At 40.3% G+C, this 14,141-nt stretch overlaps 2 protein-coding genes across 2 annotated transcripts in view; both read left to right on the top strand.

Annotated features, from left to right (window-relative positions):
- Positions 1–4,259: 4,259 nt before the first annotated feature.
- clic5a (chloride intracellular channel 5a) lies at positions 4,260–8,919 on the top strand. Its single transcript, XM_028571960.1, has 6 exons — positions 4,260–4,512; positions 6,495–6,604; positions 7,074–7,199; positions 7,284–7,390; positions 7,501–7,682; positions 7,770–8,919. The coding sequence occupies exons 1-6, from the start codon at positions 4,456–4,458 to the stop codon at positions 7,932–7,934; spliced, it is 747 nt and encodes a 248-aa protein (XP_028427761.1). The 5' UTR covers positions 4,260–4,455; the 3' UTR covers positions 7,935–8,919.
- Positions 8,920–12,703: 3,784 nt separating this feature from the next.
- mgat5 (alpha-1,6-mannosylglycoprotein 6-beta-N-acetylglucosaminyltransferase) overlaps positions 12,704–14,141 on the top strand; it is a 78,231-nt gene continuing 76,793 nt past the window's right edge. The window contains 1 exon segment of the mRNA XM_028572245.1: positions 12,704–12,849. The gene's annotated coding sequence lies outside the window, so the exon portion shown is untranslated.

The raw sequence follows: 14,141 nt of genomic DNA, 5'->3' as shown, positions 1-14,141 counted from the left end.
GAATTGAGCTTAAGAAGAAGGAAGAGGAACACTATAGCCTTCAGTGTATCACAACAATTTAAAATCAACACAGTTAGAGATATGTGGTTTCCACTGGACAGGAAGGGGGTATAAAACTGTAAATCTGAAAAACTAGAGCTGTCAGACAAATAAAGTAAAAAGGACGATATTTCCCTCTGAGATGTAGTGGAATAGAAGTATAAAGTAGCAGAAAATGGAAATACTCAAGTAAAGTACAATTACTTCACATTTGTACTCAAGTGAAATATTTGAGTTAATGTCTTTAGTTACCTTCCACCAATGATGACATTGTTAAATATCATAGCTGATGGCCGGGTAAGCTCAGTTGGTAGAGCAGGCGCATATACATAGAGGTTTACTCCTCGACGCGGTGGCAGCGGCTTCAACTCTGACCTGCGGCCCTTTGCTGTGTGTCATTCCCCTTCTCTCTCCCCTTTCATGTCTTCATCTGTCCTGTTGAATTAAAGGCCTAAAATGCCCCCAAAAATCTAAATATAGTTGCATTATAATTAGAATAGTAGAATACTGTGCCTTCTCTCTTAGTAACACCACCTAAAATACCTTTATGAGAAGATATTGTGTTAAATGAGTCTAAATTAAAAATGCATGACCAGCTCCAACACAATACCTCTCACACTTGCATTGCAGCATTGTATTGCAATTTGCCAGGAATTCAAAAACAATAAGTCTGTGTGGTAATTGTTTCTCCTTCAGGTTTGATTTAACACAGATAGCTGATCACTCCTTTTTGTCACACAATCAAAAATTGCAGATGTTGAACCTAGTTTGAACATACCAACACGTTTTGAGAGCTGTCCCTGCACACAGGTGTAAAGGCAACAAAAGCCCATTTCAGTTCTCTGCAATGCTCTGCATGCTAAATTAAAATCAGTAAGTTGCGGCCGAATACTGTTTAAAACTGCTGGAGATGGTCCTTTAAAAGATACACAGTGGCCTTATAGCCAGCTACTGCTCTCTCCGTCAATAGCAATAATATGCCATCGATTGGTGTATTATAACTAAGTACATTTACTCAAGTACTGTACTAAAGTACAAATTTGAGGTACTTGTACTTTGCTTGAGTCTTTTCTTTTCATGCCACTTTCTACTTTTACACCGCTATATTTCAGAGACAAATATTGTACTTTCCACTCCACTACATTCATCTGACAGCCTTAGTTACTAGTTACTTTACAAATTGAGATTTATGCACACTAAACACATGTAGTTTATAAAAGACGATGCTTTATTATAAATGAAACTACCCAACAATATAACGGACTACAAGTCCAGCTGAAACGTTGAGACGATTAAACCCAGACCTGTTTGGATCGTTTGAGTACTTTTACTTGTAATACTTTAAGTACATTTTCCTGAAGCTACTTACATACTTTAGTAACATAGTTTTCAATGCAGGACTTTCACTTGTAACAGAGTATTTTTACAGTGTGGTACTAGTACTTTTACTAGATTAGATTGTAAAGGATCTGAATACTCCGTCCACCACTGATGCCATGTCTCTTAAAGTTGTGTTCTCCTTTAAGGATCACCACTGTCCTTTTTTAATTGCTTTTCTGCCTTCCCCGTCCAAAGTCCTGGGGTGCTTTTTGATAAGGTAGGCACTTTTGGCACCACAGTCACTCTGCTGTGCACCTTGACTCGTGCAACCATTCAGGTCTCTGCTTGACCTCTTCAGCCAGAATGGATCCTGTGTACGAGAACGAGAACCAGTCATCAGGTGAATATGACCTGACGTACGAGGCGCCATACGCTGAGCCCTCAGACCTGACAGCAGAGTACGAGAACACTGGGACTCGACGAGTACCGACTCCCCCTTCTCTCCCACCACCTCACCATCCCACGGCGGAGAGGAGAGGCAGTTCCTCCTCTTCCTCATCCTCGTCATCTTCCTCATCTTCCTCACATGCCGGAGATGAAGAGAAAGGGGAGATTGAGGACTTGAATAGGGAGGAGGAGAAAGAGGAAGAGGTGATGACAATGGTGGAGGAGAGCAACAAAGAGCTGGATTGGGAGAGGGGGTCTCCACAGGCGGAGGCGGACAGGGGGAACTCATCACGCAGGTCCTCTTCTTCGTCATCATCGTCTTCATCAGCCTCTGAGAAGCAGGAACCTGAGGAGAAGCCAGAGCCTGATAAGGACGGACCTACAGTACAACTTTTTGTTAAGGTAGGGGATTTACTACATTAGGCAATTTCCAAATTGAATTCAGTGTAATCTCTGTGACACTTTATGGTAACGGTGTGGGCACATGTATTGCAAGCACAAAGACGTGCAGGTTGCATGCTCAAACGGACAACCTTTCTTTGAACTAAGTTGTAGGCCTCATTAAGCTCAGTCATAATCACATTCATATCAGTTGCTTATGAACAAGTCTGTAAGGTCACTGAGTATGTCCTAAAGTGTGTGTGCACATGTGTCATACAGCATGTGTGGGCGTGTATACAGGAATGTGATTGTGCTGCATCCAGAGTTGGACATTTTTGTACTTAATGTGCTATTGTTTGGGCCCTTATACCTCCATGTGCTGTTCATTCACTCCCCCTTCTATTTATTTATATTATAGGGCATCATGTTTAGTCATTCCTGTGTGTGTGTGTGTGTGTGTGTGTGTGTGTGTGTGTGTGTGTGTGTGTGTGTGTGTGTGTGTGTGTGTGTGTGTGTGTGTGTGTGTGTGTTGCTCTGGTTCTAAATATAAGTCAAGTTGAACTTACAAGAATGTTCTGACTCAGTGCCGGGATAGCTGGGGATGGTTGTTGTCGGATGGCCTTGTGAATTCATGTGTGTGTGTGTGTGTGTGTGTGTGTGTGTGTGTGTGTGTGTGTGTGTGTTTAGCTAAGTGTGTTGGTTGGTGGGCTATCTATCTATCTATCTATCTATCTATCTATCTATCTATCTATCTATCTACCTGTATCTATGTATGCATGCTGAACATTGTACCTCCACACCCAAACACTCACACTCTAAATGAATTTATTACATAATCGGCGCGTTCCACACTAAAGTCCAGTTGCACTGGAGTATACAGAGATCATAAATTTGACACTTTGAAACTACAACCGCATAAATAATAGCAATGTCATGCTGAGGTTATTGCAGTAGAATAAGAGTTGGCCGGACAAAGCACAGCAGTTCCAAACTATTTTAATTCTGACTACCACAAATGTTTTCTTGAAGTGTTACCATTGTGTTAATATTGGAGCCTAGCTTTAAATACTTTGTATCTTACATATTCAGTATAAAGACAAATACAGCAAAATAAACATAATCAACAAAAAGTTATACTTACTATCTCATTAGACCCCTCCTATAGACTTCTCTACCACTTCTGGAAAAGGGCAGGGCATCTGGATCAAAATCCCTTTAAAAACAACTGTATTAACATTTACAACTACAGACATGGTGGATTACTGTAACAACCTTTTAAAAATGGTTTATCAACATTTATAAGATGGCTAACTTTTGCTGGTGGCTTACTAGAAATTGAGAAAACCTTTTGGATTTTCTAAGTAGGCTAATTAAAGAGCTAGCTAAAAAAACAGGACAACAAGTGTGAGTTTGGAGGAGGATTTCCCATAACCTGGCAACCTAAATGTTATTCTTATTGATGGTTTATATAACTGATGTAGAAAAGATTTGTAAATTATTGATTGACCATTATAAAGTCATTAATTACAGCTCCTTAACCCTTTATAAATGTTGGTTTCATTAGAAAGAGTACTGAAAACACATTAGGAACCATTTTCAGCCATGAAATAATATACATTTGGTGCTCTAGCGAGTATTTCCAGCAGCAGTATGGTGTGTATGTGGGATCAAGTCAAAACAAACTGCAGTGCCCATGTTTCCCATAATAAAGGAATGGTTTTAGTCTTCCGACTCAGGCTGAGAATTCCCAGCATGGGACCCATGAGTGCTGATGAGTCTGAGAAGGAGCTGATGACTCTCCATGATTCAAAGTCACCCGGTTGTGTTGTCAATCAGAGCTGTAAGAGGTGAGAGGGGCAGGGCACCCTTGGGTGACTTGCTCTGCCCTCCCCCTCCCCTCACCACATTAATGCTGTCCATGACATCCCTCCCCACCCAAGGGGGTTATTTTTGCCCGACACTGTCACGCCCCACTGCTGAGGCCTTGGGTACAAATTGAACCCCTCTCACACACACACACACACACACACACACACACACACACTCTCTCTCTCTCTCTCTCTCTCTCACTGGCACTCGTCCTCAGCTGACACTCTATTGAGTGGCTATGGGACCAAGCGGACTTCACCGCATGGACCTGGAGTAGAATCTGCTGTAAACTGACACGGCACGCACACACACACACACACACACACACACACACACACACACACACATCTACACACTTGTAGAAACAAAACACACAAGCAGAGAGGGTTTTTCTTGACCATGACGGATACTGCAGCCGAGGAGGACAAGGACCCTGATATTGAGCTATTTGTCAAGGTGGGGTATGTGTGTTTTGGTGTATAGATCACAAGCTGACACTAGATCAGTTTTCTTCTCACCTCTAAATTACATTTCTGGACTAACTTTACCATCTTACCTTGCATTCTGCCTGTAATAAAATAATTTTTTGTTGTTGTTGAGGTCAAGTCAAATTAAAACTGCAGATTAGAATCTGTAAAGTGTGTTAGTGTGTGTGAATGTTGGGGGTGGCTCCTTTAAGTGTGTGCATGCCATGTTGTTGTTGTGTGTTGATTTTCCATGTGTTAACCTGACACCCACGTGCATAGACAATCTCTCTCTTTCTCTCTCCCAATGAATTATTACTGGGGTCCTTTCAGTATTGAGAGCAGCAGCTTTAAATGATCTGAAGTTATGATAAAATATGTGTTTGGTATGTATGTGTAGGTATGCCTGTGTGTATTAACTGTATGCACACAGGTTTTAGCATGTCCCTTTGTTGACCAACACAGTCTAGATATATTGCTCTCTTATTGACATTTAGGGAATATTGCTAGTCTATATTGTGTTAAATATGGGAGTGTGACAGCTAGTCTACTGTATGTGCACTCTTTTACATGTTTGCTTACTTGTAAGGCAAGTTACCAACATATTTATAATGAACAATCAATTAATAAATGTTGCACTAAACTGAAAATATTTAAAAGGAACACATTTTTTTTGCAGAGAGTTAGATGAGGAGACTGATACCTCTCTTATATCTGTATGCTAAATATGAAGCTTAGCTTAGCATAGAAAGATAGGGAAAGATCTAGCACTAATTAACAAGTTATATCTTGTTTGCTTAATCCGTATAAACCCAAAGTGTGAAATATAAGTGTGGATTGATTTGTTTTATTGCTGTACCAGCTGGGACCTTTGGAATGAGCCAGGCTAACTGTTTCCCTGTGCTTCCAGTCTTAATGCTAAGCTAAACTAACTGGCTTCTGGCTCTGCCTTCTTATTTAACATACAGACCTAAGAGTGGTAATCATTTTCTCATCTAAGTCTTGGCAAGAAGTTAGTATGAGTGTCTTTACACTTATTTGCTGACCATTTTTGAATGCATGATACACATTTGGTTGCATGACAAAGCAGTTCTAGTGCAACTGATTTAAAATGTCTAATGGTAATGAAACATTCACTAATTTGCAATTTCACTTGCACACATTCAGCAATGGCTGAATAGAAAGGTATGCTTCATTCACATTTTTAAAGCACAACAGCACGATTTACATGATTTCTAGTAACTGGGCTGAATGTGTTTTTTGTATAAAACAGAACATGTAAGATTAGATGACTGGACTTGTTTTCTTAGAAATTTCAGAAAATAAATGTCAGTGTCCAAACAAGGTGAAGAAAAGGAGATCACGCTTATGTTTAAAGTTCATCAGTGAAAGTGTGTGTCAAATTGGATTGACGGGGTTGTTTTTTGATTTCCATAGCTAATACACTGCTACAGCATTGTACAGTAGGACACGCACGCCCACACAGGCAGTGAAGCGGCTAATGGAAGCAGTGTGGATTATTCATGTTGGACTCGTGTCTCATTACATTACAGTGTCCTATTGCACCTTTGTGCACGGACACACACACACACACACACACACACACACACACAAATGCACATATTGATACTACTGATCATATGCCAATTATAGATGTGTGTACGTATACACACAGACCCAACCCCCAAACCCACCATTTCAAACTAAAAGGCACTGATTCTTCTTCTCCTCTAATGTGTGTGATTTGTCAGTGGTGTGTGCATTGTGTATCTGTGTGTGAACCAGTGTCTGGTTTGTGTGAGTAGGGATACCCACACAAATTTGTGAATGAGCGCGGGCCTGTATGAGGCAGTTCGTGTTTGTCTCCACTTCTATAGCAGTAGCCTATTAGTGTCTTACCATGTTTGTGTGTGTTTCTGTGTGTGTGTGTGTGTGTGTGTGTGTGTGTGTGTGTGTGTGTGTGTGTGTTTACAGGCTGGGAGTGACGGGGAGAGCATCGGAAACTGTCCCTTCTCTCAGCGCCTCTTTATGATCCTCTGGCTGAAAGGTGTAGTCTTCAATGTCACCACTGTTGACCTCAAGAGGTAATAATAATATCATATTGTATTGTATGTATGTTGTCTTTGCATAGGGGTAGAAGAATAATCTCAATGTTGTGTAATTTCATTGTGAGGCAAAAAATTTTAGTTACTTTCACGTTCTGTACGTGCAATTCAAAAAACAAAAGTACAGTGACAATTGTTAGCATATGCAGTTAGGAGGCAGGACCTATAAACACAACATCCCATAACTCACTATTTTTATTAAGCAGTTAACAGATAGCTTTAAGATGTGCATTTAATTATGTTCTGGCCCTAAGTGCTGCTTTGACAAATAGATTAAGGTAATTTCACTTAAAAGAGTAATTGTTGTGGGGAAATGAGGCCCAGTGTTAGCAGCAACAGCAACCGTGGCTGAATAGACAAAGAAAAAAGGATCATGTGCTGTTAGGTGTAATATTGAAATAGCATTTCATTACAGAAGAGGTTGTAAAAATGATTCCACTTTGATTAGGAAACCGGCTGACCTGCACAACCTGGCCCCAGGGACACACCCGCCCTTCCTCACCTTCCAGGGGGAGGTTCTCACTGACGTCAACAAAGTAGAGGAGTATCTGGAGGAGATGCTGGCTCCACCAAAGTAGGCCTCTCGCACTGATAAACACACGCAGGATAAAGGAAATGGGGAGTCACATCCTATTTACACCTTGTTCCTGTTTTGTAGGTATCCCAAACTTGTAGCAAAGAATCGGGAATCAAACACAGCAGGAAATGACATATTTGCCAAGTTCTCCGCTTATGTTAAAAACACAAGACCGGATAAAAATCGAGGTAAGGTAGCTGTACACAGATACAGATCTATTATAATCCAAATAGACATACTGGTTTATCAACTTTGATGACCTTTTCACCTGGATATGTGTTTTATGTGTGCGTTCCAGCTTTAGAGCAGAGTCTAAACAAGTCCCTGGCCAAGCTGGATGAGTATCTGATGAGTGCACTACCTGACGAGGTTGAGGCGGGACACCACAGGGGCGAGGGAGAATCCAAACGCAAATACCTGGACGGAGACGAACTGACGCTGGCTGACTGCAACCTTCTGCCCAAACTTCATGTTGTCAAGGTGACCTGCTTTGGATTGGTTTAGTGTTGCTCATTTGAGTCTGAATTGTGTCTTGACAGCACTGTTACAATAACTGGTTTTCTGCAGGTGGTTGCGAAGAAATACCGGAACTATGACATCCCGTCTGAATTCAAAGGGGTGTGGCGTTACCTCGGCAACGCCTACAACCGAGATGAGTTCACCAACACGTGCGCAGCAGATGTGGAAATCGAGCTAGCCTATAAGGACGTTGCTAAGAGGTTGGGAAAGTGAATGCGTCACTAACACAGTCACTGTTGTACCTTTATCTCCTTTTAGAAAATCTACTAAATCATACTTCTGACGCGCAGCATACACACTCTTTACAAAGCATGTGTCGTTTGTAACACCAGTGTGCTGAAATGTGGTTAAATGTAGTACAGTGGTGTGGTGTCTCAAAGAAAAGACGAATGATTTGTCTTTCTTTTTTTTTTTTTTAAGTTGCTAAGTAGCATCTCAAGTCTTATGCCTCTGTAAAAATACTGACCATAAAACAAGGGCTGAAATTGTTTGGCTATGGTGATTATTCCCCTGATAATTCTCTAAACAAATGACATGATTTCTAATGAGGAAAAAAGTTAGCAATTTACTGTAAAGTGAGATTTAAATTCTGCATGTAAAGAGTTTGGAGGTGTTATTTCTTTAGCCTTTCCAAAAGCAGTAACAAAAGAGCCAAAGTGTAAGGAATGGATTAAACAATGTTTATCTGCATTAAAGGGATGGTTCGGAGTAATTTCACCTATAGGGTCCTTTGCACCATGACCTCGAGCCAGTCAGCCAGTGTTTGAGCTCTACTAAAGTATTAGCCTTTCTGCTTCTTAAACGCTAATAATTTACCTTGTGAATTTACAGATGTAATAGGAAAAATGGTACGCATAAAGCAGCTTTTGATTTACCTGTCCTCTTTTTTCTGTGGAATGGATGATATTGTATTACATTGCAGAGTCAAATTCATAGACAATAAAGTGTTGTTGGGAAAGCTGTTTGAGAATGTGTTTCAGCCAAAGTAATTTGTCTTTTATTGGAGGCAGCATCAGCTTTGTAGATTTTAGAGATATGGTGTCTCGCTTCTTTTCACAAAGAGGCAATGGTTGAATGATTGACTTTTACAGTGTTACACCACAGTTTATGACTGATCCTTGTCTGGTCTCAGTGTAATTCAGATGAAAACTATACTTTCAATTTAATAAATCAGCCTGTAGTGAAAAGAAAAAGCACCAGAACAAAGCAAAGTTTACCACAGCTGTTGTGTTGTCATGCAATGTTAATCATGATTGCTTTCGTGGGAATCAAGCTCTCCTGCTGCCTTAAGCTCTTTATGTACAGTGAATTATATATGTCTGAACATAATATGAATGTGAATTATTAATCAAAGGACTTCTCCTGCCCCATGGAGCTGTGTGATAATATCCTTAAACTTCATATTTCTGTAAATGACTGTAGCTCAACTGTATTCATATTCCTTCTGATATTAGAACCATGAACCTACTGTGTATATGTCGCTTATTTGAATAATAAATCTATTTTCTCAGAGACTGAGCTTGAGAGTTGTGTTTTTTTCCCCCACTGGAACCTGTCTCATTGATGTATAAGTGTGGTATACACTTACACAAGAGAATGGATATTGAATGTGCCTCTCCCTGAACCTGTGTAACTCCCTGTCTTACATAGTACAAGAAAGCTTTCTTGCTGATTTGTTTATGTAAAAACATGCAAAGTCATCGGCGTGTCATGCTGTTTGGTAAATCTATTGAATTTTGAAAACTCATGCTGAGCCACGTATATTTAGTCATTTAAAAATATTTATTCTGACCTCTGACAATTGCAGGTCATTCGTGATCAATAGGCAGGAATAAACAAAGGGAAATCTTAAATGCAAGGACCTAGGGACCACACATTTTCCCTGAAGGCGTGGCTGTGTACACAGCTTCTTTTTTTCGCCCTTTGCTTTCAGCGTTTGTTATCTGCTCACAGTAGGTTCCCTATCTCCCCGTCAGCCTATTTTCCTGCCTCACCCCAGAAAGTTTATTCTATTTCCACGTCACAGTTTTCTATTTTAATGTTCTGAATACTGGTATAAATATCAGGCTTCCCTAACTTTAGATCTATTTCCCACAATAATTACCAGCTGTCTCATGTCATTGCAAGACAATATAACCATGCACCCTAAAATTTTGAGAAATGGTTTATTTTTGCGCTATTAAGAAATGTACAACCTAATGTGTCTTCTAAACTGAATAGCTGGATTACAGCATAAAAATACAAGGGGCCCATTGCTGTGAGGTCTAAGGAGCCTGTATCATCTCACAGCCAGCAGATGGCAGTAAACACAAAGCTTTTATTGGTCTGTGACAGCAGCATGACCATATAGTTAGGGACCGTCCTGTTTTATCCTGTCTCCCCTTTCTCCAGCAGCAGTGGCAGCAAGTCATGGAGTCACAGGACAGTTTCTGGGAGTCACAGGACAGTGTACAGGACAGTGTCTGACTGTCCCGGGACAGTCATGGAGTCACAGGACAGTTTTTGGGAGTCACAGGACAGTGTACAGGACAGTGTCTGACTGCCCCGGGACACTCCTCAGGACACTACTAACAGGACAGGACAGTTTTTGTTACCGCTGCTTCTCCCTTTCTGTTTAATGTGGCAAATGTTACAGAACATCTCTACCACCATGGTACACATTTATATCCATTTACAGGCCTGGTAGTAATTGAAGATTAAAGCAAGCTTCAGCTAGCCAGTAAGATAATGTGTTCTTAAAGCAAAACATATTTAACTACTCTGTTACAACTGTCTCTTGTTTCCATTATCCTTCATCAAAGAAGAATGCGAGAATGGAATATAATAATGTCATTAAATTATAGGTTGTAACTTAAATTATAAGTTATATGTTTGTTTGATGTCTTGAGACCTTATTGCTGTGACAGATTCTTAAAATTGTTGTGACAGATTCTTAGAAAGCTGCTTTCCTGGAAGTATCTTATCTTAACACTACAGAATTTGCTGGGCTTAACTTTATTTTAACTTTATTTAATGCGTGCCTCACATAGAATCAATGGTGGAAGAAGGTTTCAGAGCCTTTACTTAAGTAAAAGTAACAAACCACACTGTAAAAAATACTCTTTTGCAAGTTAAATTCTTGCACTGATAATGCTACTTAAATAGCTTAATGCAGTACTGTAGTAGAACCTGATGCAGATTATTAGCTCCTGTAAGTGTTCTACTATTACATTAGATCTAAATGCAGATGTATTGATGTAATGTTAGCAGCATTTTACTGTGTAGCTGGTCAAGTGGAGATAAAAACAAAACACCACATTTTATAAGCTCATCATATATTTTAATATGTAAAATCTTAATTAATTAAGTAAAGCTGTCAAATAAATGTTGTATAAAAAAGTATAATGTGTAGAAGTATTGAAGTGGAGTAGAAGTTTATTTCACTGGAATTGTACCTTGTATGATTTCATGTGACAAATTAAATTGATTGATTTAAGTGTCACAAAATGTAATTTCTGTGGGAAAACAATTCCGCGTCCTACATATATGGCAACAACATCTCCAACTAAATTTATAGATCAAGTGGGTTATTAATAACAGGTTGATTATTTCTGAACAACACTTAGCCTAACCTAGGATGGGGCCGGGGGAAGACTGAGCGGACAGATGCTTGTTTGCATCAACCTTAATTTTTTTTTTTATATAATTTTTTTTATTTTTAAACATAAAGAACATACAAACACAATTGAACAAGAATATCAACCTTAATTTATTAAGGTATTGTAAATGGTCATTTTCAGGCAAGGTCACAAAATAATTATTAGACATCTTTATAAAACAAACATTTAACAAGAAATAAATGCATTCGCATTTGTCTAAAATTATCATCCAAACACATGTCAAATTGCATTGACATCAATAGAGCTCAACAGTCCCAACATCGTCTGAGAGACCTTGGGTTCCGGAAGTAAATTTCCCATTCATTTCTCCCATTGATGTCTGGAAAAATCCGTACATAAAGAGTTTTAGATTGTGCATTAGGCTAACCAGATGGTATGTGACTCATATGAATGCAACGTACCATTTCGAGTGAAAAAACGAACAGAAAATAAAAAAAAGTCAAAGGTACAAGACTGTGTACATATCGTCATTTCAAAGCGAAGGAACTATTCATCCCATAAATCACCGCGCACCACTGAATAAGGAAGCTACGTTAGTTTAGCTAACAGCTATTTTGGCTAACCGCTAGCTGAGACAGCATGTAATAACTTTAAAAGCCCCTCAAAATAAATCCTGAAAATAACCGTTAACATATTTAACGGCTGTTACATCAGCTGTAGCCTTCTTTCCCCAGTGTTTAGTTTGAGTTAACGTTGTTTTAGACTGAATCAAGCAGTCAGCTAGTGGTTAGCCGAATTAGCTGTTAGCTAAACTAACGAATAGCTTCCCGGTGGAGGCTAACGGCTGATTCGTGCAGTGTCGTAAATCCTCGTGACAGTTCGTGCAAGCAGCTCCCCCTCCTCCCCCTCCTCACCAGCATGAGTTCCACCAATCAGAGGCATCACTGTGGGATTGTTCAGGATTGTGGGTAATTAAGTACTTATCCAAGACATCGCGAATAAAAGACGTTTATCTCAAAACAAGGTTGGTGCCCCATGATTTTTGGCATCTATATGATTATATAGAATCACTTAGTAACGTCGGCATGCTGATTTTAAGTATACCATCGACGGTTATCATTTTATGGCTTATGCTCCAAATTGTCAATGGAGAAATTGCATTGTATTTTTACTTCCGGAACCCACTGTGGTCGGGACTGTTGAGCTCTATAGGATCTTCTGTTTTCTATCCCCCCAAAAGGGGTGGGGGCTTGACGTTTTGCGAAGTACTAGTAGCCTATAGCCTGCCCCATGTGCTTGTCTGATGTACGTTTTCTGGGGGGGGTGTTAACATGCAGACGCTCCCTAAACTGCTACTCGCTTTCTGCAAGTGGGCAGAGCAAACAGAGAGGCTCGTGCGCTGTGGCTGGCTGAAATCATTCCAGTCTGCTCAACGCAGCGACGTCTCCACTCGCTCTTTCCCTGGATTTTAAGTCCTTATACCACCCGTATATCATCACCGTGGGCTACCGACAGAAACCATTAAAAAGGTAAGCTTCTTTCTGTGAGCGTAGCACCTCCGAAGCTCGTTTTCTGCCTCACTGTTAAGGGAATAATGCTGGAAGAAGAGGCGCAGCGTTGTAGCTGTGTGTGCTCGGGAGTGGGCGACTTGTCATTGCGGCGTTGCGTGTTTTGTTGTGAAATGTGTGGTGGTCGACTGAAGCAGCTAGCCGCTTCAAGCCTCAAAACAAAGCTAATATAGCCCAAAACGGGGGTAGCTTGCTTGTCAGTCGGCTAGCCACATTAAAGCGAGCCTGGTTGGTAATAGAGCTGGAAAGCTAACGCTAGCTGAGTTTTTGCAGCCAGTTAAGGGAATCGGAACTAAATCGCCGCAGAGAGCAGGGGGTCCTATTGTTATTAACGTTACACGGCAGCTAGCTTGTAAAAGAAGTGATAGTGACACAGTGTAATACTGTAGACACGGATGGCGTACCCGCACAGTCTCTCTGGCAGGATAACCCCATTGTGTCGGGAGCATGTTTCGAACAGGTTGTTAAGAATAACGTTCAACTTGTCTTGGTTATAGTGCCAATTTACAGCAGTGCTTCGTTAATGGTGTGCCTCTAAATGATCTAATGAGAATCTTTACTGTCTCTACAGCATCAAGAAGTGCTCTTGGCTATTTTTAGCGTTTATTACCCTTATGTGTACAATATTCACCAAGGAGAAATCAGGTGCCATTTACAGCTGCACTGTCAGTGTGCCAGTAACAGAAACAGTCTTTCTACTGACAGTGGTGCACTTACTTGTATCTTACAACAGTTTTAACAGACACAGTGTGATGAAACAGTAACCAGGCATTTCACCTTGTTATGTGCAAGCCAGAGATATATATTTGCTCGGGGTTTTTCTTTCAGCTTCCAGAGATGATGTTGCGTTTTAGTGGCACCGACAGGCTGCGGAAGTTAATCATGTGAATTCATGCATTGTAGGCCCACAGCGTCTTCTTTGGAAATACTTGTTTGGAAAATGTGTAGGACCTGTATTTTTAGCCAGCATTACCTGTTTTGAAATGAGCCTTGGGGACATTATTTCCTATAACCGAAAGATTTAATTATGGTAGAGTTGAATGCCAAGGTTATTATATTCTTCATGTTTTACAACTGTTTATTGATGACCAGCAAATTAGTAAAAGCTAAAAAAAGAAAAAGAGAGTCAAATCAGTCAGTGACAAAGATATAAGGAGATTAATGAGTTTTAGTTTCTGGTCTGGTGGCTCACTGCTGAAGCACTTATCTCACCAGTGGAGTCCAGTAATTTTCGGTCTGCACCATGAACAGTC

This window comes from Perca flavescens, chromosome 24, assembly GCF_004354835.1.
Source record: "Perca flavescens isolate YP-PL-M2 chromosome 24, PFLA_1.0, whole genome shotgun sequence".
NCBI lineage: Eukaryota > Metazoa > Chordata > Actinopteri > Perciformes > Percidae > Perca > Perca flavescens.
This window is presented reverse-complemented; position numbering and strand designations above follow the sequence as displayed.